The sequence below is a fragment of the Theropithecus gelada genome, chromosome 15 (assembly GCF_003255815.1).
Source record: "Theropithecus gelada isolate Dixy chromosome 15, Tgel_1.0, whole genome shotgun sequence".
Taxonomy (NCBI): Eukaryota; Metazoa; Chordata; class Mammalia; order Primates; family Cercopithecidae; genus Theropithecus; species Theropithecus gelada.
Genome location: NC_037683.1, coordinates 29,355,344 through 29,370,655, shown reverse-complemented (window position 1 = coordinate 29,370,655; position 15,312 = coordinate 29,355,344). Strand labels below are relative to the sequence as shown.

Sequence of the window (15,312 nt, the reverse complement as noted above, 5' to 3'; positions counted from 1 at the left end):
TTAATTCTCACCTCTTTCGAAAAGCTTTTCACTTTCATCTACATAGTTTATTATTTCTGGCACTAGGTTTAATAACTCCTTCAGTTCTGAGAGTGATGGAATATCAACTTCTGGTTTGAGGCTTGGAGGTATTAAGAATTCATACTCAATAAGAAAACTTGATGGCTGAAAAAACATATAGTTTAAAAAAGTTTTTAGGGAGGCTTTCCAAATAAATATTTTTGAAATCATAAGTGGACAAAGTTTGCTTAAATGATGTACTGAATTTTAAACTGAATCCACATTCAAAATTGTTAAATCTATATATACTCTAAAAAAAAAAAAAGGGAAATGTAGCAGCTAAAAAGACGTTCTATTATAAGCAATGTTCTCTCTGAGTATTGTATTTTATGGTCACTCATTACGTTAGTGATGTACAATATCCCTAGATGCAGAAATAGCTTCTTTTTGGCTAATAGCAAATTGTAAACATTTTAAATTAAAAACAGTCACTGCAGTAGATAAGAGATAATAAATGGGGAGAAGTGAAAGGAGATCATGGAATGGAATAGATCTTTACTGTGCTCCATGGAGTGTTTCTCTTTCATTCCAACAGAACTTGACTCCTCAACAAAAGAGATTAAGTCCACAACTCTCAGGGTTAACATGGCAGGCAAGAGGTACTAGAGGAATGGGGCCTATTGGTGAATTAACATTTTTACCATCATGTTAAAATTTTTATTGTAAGGAAACCCCTTAAGTGCTTTAAGTCCATTAAAATCCCCAAATATAAAACATTTTAAGTTGTCCTTAAAAAAATGTTTTTTGTTTGTTTGTTTGTTTTGAGATGGAGTCTCACCGTGTTGCCCAGGCTGGAGTGCAGTGGCGTGATCTTGGCTCACTGCAAGCTCCGCCTCCCGGGTTCACGTCATTCTCCTGCCTCAGCCTCCCGAGTAGCTGGGACTACAGGCACCCACCACCACGCCTGGCTAATTTTTTGTATTTTTAGTAGAGACGGGGTTTCACCATGTTAGCCAGGATGGTCTCGATCTCCTGACCTCGTGATCCACCCGCCTCGGCCTCTCAAAGTGCTGGGATCACAGGTGTGAGCCACCACACCCGGCCAAAAAAATGGTTTTTAAAGTAGCTTTGTGAATGCATCTAATCAATATGGGCCTAGATTTCTGAGCTTGTCCAACTGCAAAAAGTTATTGCACTCTCAACAGCTAGAATTCTTTACATACTGATATTATAACCATTTTGTGTGCTATTGAAACTAAATGCATCTTTAAGAAGTTTGGCCTTTAATATGCAAAAAATGCTATCATCCTTGTTAAACACTGGCAGAAAACTAAAATTCAGTTTTGGACCATCTATATTCTTACTTCACAATATTCTCATTAGCTCAAGTACTATTTTTTGTGTATAACTCACAAATCAATATTTCTAGTTCCAGTGTCAATTTTTTAAACTAGACATGACTACTTAATTTCCTGTACCAGGCATATTGATTAGAATTATTGGAAGAAATTTTAAAGTTCCCTATGACTGGCCTGCACACCAGACCAATTAATCAGAATATGTCTGTGTAGAACTCAGGCTTCAATATTTTTTTAAACTATTCAGGTAATTCCAACATACAGCCAAGGCTGAGAACCACTATTTAGAAGGAAATTTGACTTCTTAATTGATACATGTTCATTCAATTATGAAATATTTTTAATCTGACAATTGTAGACAATGTATATTACAAAAATTTTACAAAAATGTTCCTCACTACTTTTACTAACATGTCATTGAAAGCCAGTATTACAACCTCATTTAAACGTATTGTATCTTCTAGTTTCTCCTGACAAAAGTTCACTTTATCCATACAAAAATCTTCTTTCACAAAAGCTTCCAAAGTTTCTTGAAGAGAGAAACATTCCCTTAAAAAAAAAAATACATTAATTAGTGTTTACTAAAAGCAAGTCACACACTAAATGTAGCCAACCAAAACACATAATCACTAAAATTAAAGTTGAGGTAAAACAATGATAAGAATTATTGGCTGGGTGTAGTGGCTCAGGCCTGTAATCCCAGCACTTTGGGAGGTTGAGGCAGGTAGATCACCTGAGGTCAGGAGTTCAAGACCAGCCTGGCCAACATGGTGAAACCCCGTCTCTACTAAAAATACAAAAATTAGCTGGGCGCAGCGGCGTATGCCTGTAGTCTCAGCTACTTGGGAGGCTGAGGCAGGAGAATCGCTTGAGCCCGGGAGACGGAGGTTGCAGTGAGCCGAGATTGCGCCATTGTATTCCAGCCTGGGCGACAGAGCAAGACTCCGTCTAAAAACAAAACAAAACAAAATAAAACAGTATTGATAACATCTAAGCTTGTGATCATACAAAAACCTTTTCACCTCTTAAAAATATTTACAGCATTGGTCAATTAAGTAAGTACCTGGAAAAATTAACTTCTGTGAAGATCTGTCCTTTGAAATCTAAAAGAGGATCCTTTACCAAAAATAGTTTTAGTCTACTCAAGAGAGTATGCAAAGTTGGTAGGTGTTTTCTATTACTTACAAAAAGTATTCCTTTATCATCAATAAATAAATCTGAAAAGAAACAAGAAACATAAAGGAATAAGAAAAAAACTAAAAGTTATCCAAAGGGATCTAGATAGTTAATATAATCAGTCATTAGATACAGTTGGGTTTCTCAATCACATTTTAAACTCTTTAGTTCTTCATTTTACTGTGCATATACAGCATGTAGCATAGTACTGGAACAAAGGCAAAAGTACAATAAATTTTAATATTATCTAGGACACTGAGTAGCCAAATATCCCAAAAGAGCTGTAACGGCTAATACTTCATCAATAAAGATTAATCAGTGGAGGAAAGTATCTTATGGACTTACACTTCAAAATAGCCAGGAGTAGCCTAAGCAAAATTTTAAAGAAATAAAAGTATTTGACTTCTGCTGACCTTGGTCTTCTCTGCATCATTTTACCTCTTAATATCTCCAATTCATCCCCCAGAGTCTCTGACATGTAGGGAATGGAGATGGTCTACAGTGCCTACAAATTAGACTGATTCTATTATTCTCAAGTTATTCATACATGGTTGCTATAAAATTATTTACAGTGAAAGTTATATAGCAAAGAATCTACTCAAGGAGTATGATACAGCTTATGTATTAAGAAACACTACTGCTAACAGTTAATTTCTGGAATACATTTCTCCTCTTGGTCTCCACCCTGCCATGTATGGGTTTCTTTAGAATCTTGGCTAGTTGTCTAACAGTTTTAACAGTTTCTAAGTCACACGAAGGAACATAAAACTTGCCCCCAATTCTTCAATAAGTTTTTGAGTAGAAAGAGAAAAAGAAAAATATAAGCTCAGATAACTACTCAAAAAGCCAAGCTTCCAAAAAAGAAAGCCATCCTGAAGGGAGAGCAATGGTTTCTTGTTCTGGGTATTGACTTTTCGGTTAAGTGATGCTGAATGGCATGAGAAAATAATAGTATGTAGTTTTCAGGTAGTAATGTCTCCCACGGTCAACTACATAATTGGTATACAGGCAGCAACGGAACATCCCTTTGCTTGGTGCTAACTTGATATGTCTTAAGAGACCTTGTGGTATGAACTAGCCTCCTAAGAGATATTATTTATCTGAACTTAAGTTCCCAATAATCTCATGGCCAAAAGCTTCTTATGACACACCAAAGGAAGTTAGTCAATCAATTCCATGTCTAAGGAGGTCTTATCTGAGACAGTTAAATATGGTTTACTGGTATAATCCATTCTGTAAGTATTAATGAAATCACATTAATAGTAAAAACCCAAACAGCATTAGTTTATATCTTATATCCACCTTCTGCTCCTAAACAGATCCTCCAGCCATCTTCCCTATCTAGGAGCCTCATTCTGGTATTTCTGGAACTAAATAGCTGACATCTGAAGTCAGTTATGTGGTCTTGTTTTCCATCCACCTGTTTTTAATGAAACCACTTGAGGGCAGCATCACACCACAACCAATATTCTTTGTAATTCTACCAAGATTGTTTATAGCAAGAGTGCCACTTCCTTACCTTCTTCGAGTCATACAGCATGCCCTGGAGTTCTTATTTTACTACAGCTAATATATGTACTATACAGATATAAGGAGACTGTTTTCTTCTATTGTAGAGGAATATTAAATTGTCACCAGGAAACAAATTTTTGGCTAGTTAACTATGAAAAGAAACAGAAAAAGGTCTACTAATATGAAAGAAGAGAGGTTTATTCTTTACAAAGGACACTTTTGTCTCCCTAGAAAATTCAAGATAATGAAATGAAAACAAAAGAGTTCACTAAGTAATCTGATAAAAATTATACAATTAATTTTTTGTTAATATGTAAAAACTTCATCATAAAAATTAATAGAAAAAACATAAAAACACCAATTTGTGAACTATCAAGGACTAAACATAAAAAATTCAGAAAATGTATGCAGGAAATGATAAAACTTTATTGAAGATCTTTTTTTAAAAATTTGAAAAAAAAGCAAGATAAAACACTTTCCTAGCTAGAAAGACCGTGGGTAAAATTTTAAAGGATCCCATTACCATTTCAAGAGGTCGGTTTTAGAACTTGGAAAAGTGATTACAAAGTAAATCTGGAAGAACATAGTTATGAGAGTAGAAAAAAATAATAAAATAGGAGTTTATTAATATATATTATAATTATACATTAAATAGTTAAAATTATATGACACTGACACAATAATAGGCAAAAGAGATCATAATAGAAAATCCAGAATGAATTCTAATGTGGTTAAGGATTTAATATATAATGTGAGTAGCATTTCTAATCAGTGGGAAAGAAAGGACTATTTCATAAATGATATTGGGGCAATAGTCAAAACACTTGGAAAAAGATTTTTTATTCCTACTTTTAAACATACATCAAAATCTAAAATAAAATTTATACCTTCGGCTGGGCCTGGTGGCTCATGCCTGTAATCCCAGCACTTTGGGAGGCTGAGGTGGGCAGATCACTGGAGGTCAGGAGTTCGAAACAAGCCTGGCCTACATGGTGAAACCCCCCTCTACTAAAAATACAAAAAATTAGCTGGTCTTGGTGGTGGGGGCCTGTAATCCCAGCTACTCGGGCGGCTGAGGCAGGAGAATCACTTGAGCCTGGGAGGCAGAGGTTGCAGTGAGCCAAGATCACACCACTGAACTCCAGCCTGGGCCACAGAGCAAGACTCCATCTCAAAACAAACAAAAAAACAAACAAACCAACTAACCAACCCCATGTACCTTCAAGAAATTACAAATAAGTATTTATCTAATTAAGAAAGAATTTTCTAAGTATAAAAGGAATGAAAGAAACCATAAAAGAAAACAATTGGCAGAATTGATTAGGTTCAAGTTAAACACATTTGGAGTTAATACCTTTACATATAAAGATAAAATACATGTCAAAATATAGACAAAAGAGAAAATCATTTCACGAAATAAAAAGATGCAGATGGCCAATAAAGACCAGTAATTCTATTAATTTACTTTTTTATGCCCAGCTTGTCAACAACAGAGATCACCAGTAATTTTAAAGATGCAAGTAAAAATATAATTTTTTTGCCCATCACATTGGTTTAAATGTATTACCACAACATCAGCAGTAATATATTCAATGATGATAATGCTGGCATAAACAGGGCATTCTCATACCATACTAGTGGACATACAGCTGAAAAAGCACTTATACTAAATAGTTCAATTTCTAGGAATTCATGCCAAGGAAATAATTAGAAATAAGAATACTTATTTATATATATATATTTGCAATTAAAAACATTAGTGGTCTCAAATTTGGAAATGTGTGATACATACATAAGATTAAAAACTGCAGTCATTAAAAGCCATGCTTTTGTCTAGCACGGTGGCTCACACCTATAATCCCAGCACTTTGGAAGGCTGAGGTGGGAGGATTGCTTGAGCCTAGAAGTTTAAGACCAGCCTGGGCAACATAGGGAGATTCTGTCTCTACAAAAAAATTAGAAATTAGTCAGGCAGGTGGCACAGCTATGGTCTCAGCTATTTAGGAGGCTAAGACAGGAGGATCACTTGAGCCCGGGGGTTTCAAGGCTGCAGTGAGAGGTGATTGTACCACTATACTCCAGCCTGAGAAACAGTAAGACCCTGTCTCAATTAAAAAGAAAAAGAAAGGTCGGGCGCGGTGGCTCAAGCCTGTAATCCCAGCACTTTGGGAGGCCGAGACGGGCGGATCACGAGGTCAGGAGATCGAGACCATCCTGGCTAACACGGTGAAACCCCGTCTCTACTAAGAAATACAAAAAACTAGCCGGGCGAGGTGGCGGGCGCCTGTAGTCCCAGCTACTCGGGAGGCTGAGGCCGGAGAATGGCGTGAACCCGGGAGGCGGAGCTTGCAGTGAGCTGAGATCCGGCCACTGCACTCCAGCCTGGGCTACAGAGCGAGACTCCGTCTCAAAAAAAAAAAAAAAAAAAAAAAAAAAAAAGAAAAAGACATACTTTTGCAGAAAACTCAAGCATAAAATAAAATATTCCCAAGATCATGTTAATATTTAAAAATAATATCATGCATACATAGTATGATCACAATAGCAAAACAATTTATCTTTGACTTACAGAATTATGAGTTTTTACTAAAGGGACATTCTTTATATTTAAGATGTAGATATCTTAACCTAGGTAGAAAAACATAAAATTCAATCCTCATTCACGATTAAAAGCTGTTATCAAACTAGGAACAGGAGGAATCTTCCTCAACCCACTAAAGGAAATGCTTCTAACGTTTCACCGTTGAAAATGACATACACATGAAATGTTAGAAGCATTTTCTTTACCATCAGAAATAAGATAGCAAACATCATGGCTTCTACTGAACAAAGTTCTAGAGGTTTTAGTCAGCATAGTCAGACCAAAAAAAAAAAAAGATGTAAATATTGCAAAGGAAGAAATAGCCATCATTTACATATAATATGATTATATATATTAGAATTAGTAATTGGAAATACTATGAGAGTTTAAGAGGTAGCTAAATATGATAACACTATAAAAATCAACTGCCTTTTCTTATATACAAGCAATAAACAGAAACTTTAATTTAGAAATATAAATAGTAACGGCAGCTAAAATAGAGTACTTATGGATAAATCTTAGATATGTAACACATTTCTGAAGAAAATAAAAAATATATAAAAATAAATTATATATAAAATCTTTATGAAGAAAAATTTTTAACTTTATTGAAAGACATTAAAGACCTCAATAAATGAACAATAGAAGATTCAGGAAGAGAGAACAAGAGAAAATAATCATCAAAGAAATAATTCTAGAAAATGTCTTAAAACTGAAGTGCATAAGTATCTACATGGAAGGATACACCATGTATCAAGCCTAATATATAACAATAGACCCACAAAGCACACACCATTGTGAAATTTCACAACACTGGAAGAAAAATATCATTCAAATTTTCAGGATGAAAAGATCTTGTAAAACATATTTAGGAATCAGAATGGCACTGGGCTTCTCAACAGCAATACTGGAAGCTAGAATCGAATGGAACAATGCCTTTGAAATTCTGAGAAAAAAATATAATCTGGAATCTATAACTAGTCAAACTATCAATTAAATGTGAGGATAGATTTAAGACTTTTTGGATATGGAAGTTTAAAAAAAATTTTACTACCTACATTCCTATTCTCAGGAGGCCATGAGTAGAAGTACTCTACTAAAAAGAGGGAATAAACTGACTAAACTGGCAGCTACAAGGTTGAAGAAACAGGAGGCCCAATACAAGAAAGAAGTGAACAGAATTGTCAGGGATGATGATGATAATGACTTGTTCTAGAACTAAAATCCCCAAAGATAAAATTATTGGTACACTTGATGCTTCAATGTATTAAGAAGAGATTTAGACAAACAGGGGAGAGTTTCAGGATCAAGTTCTATGTACCAAATACATAGAAAACAAAACAAAACAAAAAACCAGAAAACCAGCATTAACTTCACAGAGTACAGTAATCTCCTCTTATCTAAGGTTTTAGTTACCTCTAGTCAACTGCAGTCCAAAAATACTATATTGAATGGAAAATTCCAGAAATAGACGATTTATACCTTAAATTGCACAGTGTTGTGAGTGGCATGATGAAATACAGTGCTATCCTGCTCAGTCCCACCGAAATGTGAATGATCCTTTTGTGCACTGTTTCCACACTGATATGCCACCTATTCATTTGTCACTTAGTAGCTGTCTCAGTTATCAGAACGATTGTCCCTGTATTGCAGTGCTTGTGTTCAAATAACCTTTGTTTTACTAAATTCTCCAATTTTATTGTTAGCTATTTATTGCTGTTAACCTCTTACTGGGCTTAATTTTCAAATTAAAATTTATCACTAGTATGTATGTATAAGAAAAAACATTGTATATATTGTATAGGGTTTGGTACTATCAGTGATTTCATGCATCCACTGGGTATTTTGCAATGTATTGCCTGTGGATAAGGTGGGACTATTGTACAAGAAAGAAATTACTGAATAACACAATACTATTTTCAGCTACAAATAGTATTTAAAGACTCACAAGTCTATAAATATAGAATACTGATATAACCAAAGTTATAACTACATTGGGAGGGTAGACCATAGGAAGTGTGGGGGGACGTGGTAGTGACAGTGTAAAAGAATGAGGACAACGACGTCTTTAGTTTCATGGTGAGAGGTCAATATATAAGGTCTAAAACTAAAAACATCAGGAAATAGCAGTATAAGCATGTCATACAGATAAATAAATGACAAAAGGAATATAGTTTCTTTTAAAACTGTTTCAAAGAGTTGAAAGTGGTTGCCTCTAGAGATTGAAAAAATAAGGGGTGGTTGATGAAGTCAGGAAATTACTGCTTTTAAGAAAAGTGTTGGCCATGTGTGGTGGCTCACGCCTGTAATCCCAGCACTTTGGGAGGCCGAGGTAGGCAAATCACCTAAGGTCAGGAGTTTGAGACCAGCCAGGCCAAAATGGTGAAACCCTGTCTCTATTAAAAATACAAAAATTTGCTGAATGTGGTGGCGCATGCTTATAATCCTAGCTACTTGAGAGGCTGAGGCGAGAGAATCGCTTGAACCTGGGAGGCAGAGGTTGCAGTGAGCTGAGATCATGCCATTGCACTCCAGCCTGGGCAACAGAGCAAGACTCCATCTCAAAAAAAAAAAAAAAGTGTTATATAACCATTTTAACTGATGGTGTGGAAAATATAAAATGACACAGAAAAGTGTTTATAAAATCTAAGTAAAAAACACACTAAAAAGCATACAAATATTACCTTTGGCTGAATATAACAAAGAATTATACCAAAGATTAAAACTCTGGGTATTGGCTGGGCACAGTGGCTTAGGCCTGTAATCCCAGTACTTTGGGAGGCCAAGGTGAAAGGATCACTTGGGCCCAGGAGCTCGTGACCAGCCTGGTCAACACGGGGAAAACCTGTCTCTACTAAACATACAAAAATTAGCTGGGTGTGGTGGCATGCACCTGTAATTCCAGCTACTCAGGAGGCTGAGGCACAAGAATCACTTGAACCCCAGAGGCAGAGGTTGCAGTGAGCAGAGATCGCGCCATTGCACTCCAGCCTGGGCGACAGGGCAAGACTCTGACTCAAAAACAAAAACAAAAACAAAAACAAAACAAGCTTGACAATATTTTCAGGGACCCAAGTTCTTTCCACCTTTCTTTTCGTATTTTTATATTTTGAGGTAAAATACGCCTATTAAAATTTACTATCTTTACTTTTTTTTTGAGACAGAGTCTCACTCTGTCATCCAGGCTGGAGTGCAGTGATGCAGTCTCGGCTCACTGCAACCTCCGCCTCCCAGGCTCTCCTGCCTCAGCCTCCTGAGTAGCTGGGATTATAGGCACACGCCACCACACATGACTAACTTTTGTATTTTTAGTAGAGGTGGCCATGTTGAGTAGAGGTTCACCGTGTTGGCCAGGCTGGTCTCATTATCTGCCTGCCTCGGCCTCCCAAAGTGCTGGGATTACAGGCGTGAGCCACCACGCCCAGCCCATCTTTACTATTTTTAAGCGTACAGTTCAGTGGTAATAAATACATTATGAAGCCAGGCACGGTGGCTCATGCCTGTAATACCAGTACTTTGGGAGGTCAAGGCGGACGGATCACGAGATCAGGAGGTCGAGACCATCCTGCCTAACACAGTAAAACCTTGTCTCTACTAAAAATACAAAAAATTAGCCGGGCATAGTGGCAGGCGCCTGTAGTCCCAGCTACTCGGGAGGCTGAGGCAGGAGAATGGCGCGAATCCGGGAGGCTGAGCTTGCAGTGAGCCAAGATCGCGCCACTGTACTCTAGCCTGGGGGACAGAGCGAGACTCTGTCTCAAAAAATAAATAAATAAATAAATAAATATATAAATAAATAAATAAATAAATACATTATGTTCTTTTTCTCCCCTTATCCCCCTTCCTTGCTACCCTTCCCTGCCTCTGGTAATCACCATTCTACTCTCTAACTTCATGAGATTCACTTTTTTAGCTTCCACATGAGTGAGAACATACAATATTTGTCTTTCTGTGCTTGGGTTATTTCACTTAACATAAAGGACCCCAGTTCCATCCATGTTGCTGAAATGACAGAATTTCATTCTTTTTTGTGGCTGAATAATATTCCATTGTGTAGATATACCACATTTTGTTTATTCATCCACTACCGGGCACTTAGGTTGATTACATATCTTGGCTATTGTGAATAGAGCTGCAATAAATATGGGAGTGCAGATGTCTTTTTGATATAATTTCCTTTCTTTTCCAGAAGTGGAATTGCTGGATCATGTGGTAGTTCTATTTTTGATTTAGCTGAGAAGTCTCCATACTGTTCTCCATAGTGGCTTTTCTAATTTACATTTCCACAAATGCTGTACAAGAGTTCCCCTTTCTCCACATCCTTGCTGGCATCTGTTATTACCTTTTTGATACAAGCCATTTTAACTGGGGTGATATTTCATTGCGTTTTTTTTGTTTTCGGGTTTTTTTGAGATGGAGTTTCGCTCCTGTTGCCCAGGCTGGAGTGCAGTGGCGCAATCTTGGCTCACTGCAACCTCCACCTCCTGGGTTCAAGCAATTCTCCTGCCTCAGCCTCCAGAGTAGCTGGGATTACAGGTGGCCACCACCACACCTGGCTAATTTTTGTATTTTTAGTAGAGACGAGGTTTTGCCATGTTGGCCAGATTGGTCTCAAACGCCTGACTTCAGGTGAACCATCCAGCTTGGCCTCCCAAAGTGCTGGGATTACAGACATGAGCTACCGCGCCTGGTCAGCTCATTGTGGTTTTGATTTGCATTTCCCTGATGATTAGTGATGTTGAGCATTTTTTCATATATCTGTTGGCCATTTCTTCTTTTGAGAAGTGTCTGTTCATATCTTTTGCCCATTTTTAATTGGATTATTTGCTTTTTGCTATTCAGTTGTTTGAGCTCCTTGTATATTGTGGTTATTAATCTGTTGTCAGATGGATAGTTTGCAAATATTTTCTCCCATTCTGTGGGTTGCCTCTTCACTTTATGATTGTTTCTTTTGTTGTGCAGAAGCTTTTTATCTTTATGTAAACCTATTCATCTATTTTTGCTTTGGTGGCCTCTGCTTTTGAGATCCTATACAAAAAATCTTAGCCCAGACCAATGTCCTGGAGCACTTCCCCAGTGTTTTCTTCTAGTAGTTTCATAGTTTCAGGTTTTAGATTTAAGTCTTTGATCCATTTTTATTTGATTTTTGTTTATTGTGAAAGATAGGGATCTAGTTTCATTCTTCTGCATATAGTCATCTAGTTTTCCTGGCACTATTTATTGAAGACTATCTTCTCCTAATTGTATGTTCTTGGTGCCTTTGTCAAAGATGAGTTAGCTGTAAATGAGTGGATTTATATCAGGGTTCTCTATCCTTTTCCATTGGTTTATATGTTTGTTTTTATGCCAGAACCATGCTGTTTTGGTTAATAAGGCTTTGGAGTATATTTTGAAATCAGGTATTGTGATGCTTCCAGCTTTCTTCTTTTTGCTCAGGATTGCTTTGGCTATTTGAGGTCTTTCGTGGTTCCATTTAAATTTTAGGGTTTTATTTTTCTATTTCTGTGGAGAATGTCTTTGGTATTTTGATAGGGATTGCATTGGATCTAAATTGCTTTGGATAATATTGCTATTGTAGCAATATTAATTCTTTCAATCCATGAGTATGAAATATTTATCTTTCCTTTTTTGTGTGTCCTCCTCAATATCTTTCATCAGAGCTTTATAGTTTTTCTTGTACAGGCCTTTCACTTCTTTGGTATTTTGATAGGGATTGCATTGAATCTGTAAATTGCTTTGGATAGTATTGTTATTTTGGCAACATTAATTTAGTAATATTCTTTCAATTCATGAGTATGAAATATTATATCTTTCCTTTTTTGTGTCCTCCTCAATTTCTTTCATCAGAGTTTTATAGTTTGTCTTGTATAGATCTTTCACTTCTTTGGTTAAAATGATTCCTAGGTATTTTATATTTTTTGTAACTATTGTAAATGGCATTGATTTCCTGATTTCTTTTTTAGATTGCTCACTGTTGGTGTATATAAATCTACTGGTTTTTGTATGTTAATTTTTTTTTTTTTTTTTTGAGATGGAGTCTCACTGTCACCCAGGCTGGAGTACAGTGGTGCAATCTCGACTCACTACAACCTCCGCCTCCAGGGTTCAAGTGATTCTCCTCCTTCAGACTCCTGAGTAGCTGGGATTGCAGGTGCACACAGCCACACCCAGCTAATTTTTGTATTTTTAGTAGAGTCGGGGTTTCACCATGTCAGGCTGGTCTCAAACCCCTGATCTCAGGTGATCCACCCACTTTGGTCTCCCAAAGTGCTGGGATTAGAGACGTGAGCCACTGCATCCAGCCGTATGTTGATTTTGTGTTCTGCAACTTTACTGAATTCATTTATCACCTCAGTTTTTTTGGTGGAGTCTTTGGGTTTTTTAAATTTTTCTTTCTAAATATTATTTTAGGTTCAAGGGGTACATGTGCAGGTTTGTTACATGGGTAAATTGCATAAATCCTTGGTTTTTCTAGTTATAACATCATGTCATCTACAAACAAGGCTAATTTGATTTATTCCTTTCCAATTTGAACGCCCTTTATTTCTTTCTCTTGCTCAATTGCTTGGGCCAGGACTTCACGTTTTATGTTGAATAAAAGTGGTGAAAATGGGCATCCTTGTCTTATTTCAGTCCTTAGAAGAAAGACCTTCAATTTTTCCCCATTCAGTATGAAGTTAGCTATCATATACGGCCTTTATTATTTTGAGGTATGTTCCTTCTATACCTATTTTGATGAGGGTTTTTATCATAAAGAGATGTTGAATTTTATCAAATGCTTTTTTCAGCACCTATTGAAATAATCATATGGTTTCTCTTCTTGATTCTTTGAATGTGATGTGTCACATTTAATGATTTGCATATGTTGAACCATCCTTGCATCCCTAGGATGAATCTCACTTTATCATGGTGAATGATCTTTTTAATGTGTTGTTAAATTCAGTTTACTAGTATTTTGTTGATGATTTTTGTATCTATGTTCATTGTTGATATTAGTCTGTAGTTTTCTTTTTTGTTGTTGTGTCTTTGTCTGGTTTTGGTATCAGGGTAATGCTGGCCTTGTAGAATGTGTTTGGAAATACTCCCTCGTCTTCAATTGTTTTGAAGCATTTAAGTAGAATTAGTATTAGTTCTTTAAATGTTTGGTAGAATTTAGCAGTGAAGTCATCAAGTCCTGGGCTTTTCTTTGATGAGAGACTTTTTATTATGGCTTCAATCTTATTACTCATCATTGGTTTGTTGAGGTTTTCTATTTCTTCATAGTTCAAACTTTTTTCCTTTTTTGACATAGGGTCTCACTCTGTCACCCAGGCTGGAGTACAGTGGCATGATCACAGCTCACTGCAGCATTAACCTTCTCAGGCGCAATTAATCCTCCACCTCAGTCTCTCAGGTAGCTGGGACAAGCACATGCCACCACACTTGGCTAACATTTTTTTGTAGAGATGAGGTTTCACCATGTTGCCCAGGCTGGTTTTGAACTCCTGACCTCAAGTGATCCATCCACCTCAGCCTCTCAGAGTGCTAGGGCACAGGCATAAGCCACCATGCCTGGCCCATGATTCAATCTTGATAGGTTGCATGTGTACAGGAATGTATCCATTTCTTCTAAGTTTTCCAATTTGTTGGCATATAGTTGTTCATAATACTCGCTAATGATTCTTTGTATTTCTGAAGTCTTGGTTATTATGTCTCCTTTTTCATTTCTGATTTTATTTATTTGGGTTTTCTCTCTTCCTACTTAATCTAACTAGAGGTTTTATCTTTTCAAGAAACCAACTTTTCATTTTGTTGATTTTCTGTATTATTTTTTAGTCTCAGTATCATGTATGTCTGCTCTGATCTTTATTGTTTCTTTCCTTCTACCAGTTTGGGGTTTGGTTTGTTCTTTCTTTTCTAGTGCCTTGAGGTGCAACGTTATTTTATTTGAAGTCTTTCTACTTTTTTGAAACAGGCATTTATTGCTATAAACTTCCCTCTTGGTATTGGGCTCTTGCCATATCCCATAGATTTTGGTATGTTTTATTTCCATTTTCATTTATTTGTTTCAAGAAATTTTAAGAGTTTCTTCTTAACTTTTTCATTGGCCATTTAAGAGCATGTTGTATAATTTCCACGTGTTTGTGCATTTTCCAAAGTTCCTCTTGTTATTGATTTCTAGTTTTATTTCATTTTGGTCAGAAAAGATACTTGATATTATTTCTATTTTTAAAATGTTTTCAGATATATTTTGTGGCATAAGATATGGTTTATTCTGGAGAATATTCCATGTGCTGATGAAAAGAATATGTACTCTGCAGCACAAAATACATGATATGAAGTTAGCTATCATATGGGTGAAATGTTCTGTAAATGTTAGTTAGGCCTATTCTAGTGTATAGTTCATGCTCTTTGTTGATTTTCTGTCTGGATGATCCGTCCATTACTGAGAGTGGGGTGTTAAAGTCCACTACTATTATTATATTGCAGTCTATCCTTTCAGATATATTAATGTTTGCTTTATACACTTGGGAGTTCTGGTGTTGTGTGCATAGATATTTATAATTGTTATATCCTCTTGCTTAACATGATCATCTTTGTCTCTTTTTACAGTTTTAGATTTGTAGTCTATTTTATATAAGTATAGCTACTCCTGCTATTTTTGGTTTCCAGTTGCATGGAATATCATTTTTCACCACTTCGCTT

At 36.3% G+C, this 15,312-nt stretch overlaps 1 protein-coding gene across 2 annotated transcripts in view; it reads right to left on the bottom strand.

Moving 5' to 3' along the window:
* Positions 1-15,312, bottom strand: part of C15H9orf84 (chromosome 15 C9orf84 homolog) — a 106,569-nt gene that overhangs the window by 68,979 nt on the left and 22,278 nt on the right. Inside the window, exons 1-4 of one of the 2 annotated variants that reach the window (XM_025359851.1) lie at positions 2,880-3,260; positions 2,422-2,575; positions 1,796-1,907; positions 12-165 (exon numbers count right to left, since the gene is read on the bottom strand). In XM_025359851.1, the coding sequence (XP_025215636.1) occupies positions 12-165; positions 1,796-1,907; positions 2,422-2,575; positions 2,880-3,012 (553 nt within the window). In that variant the 5' untranslated portion in view covers positions 3,013-3,260. Of the gene's footprint in view, positions 1-11; positions 166-1,795; positions 1,908-2,421; positions 2,576-2,879; positions 3,261-15,312 lie in introns of those variants that run through there. The other variant, XM_025359850.1, reaches the window with a different exon arrangement.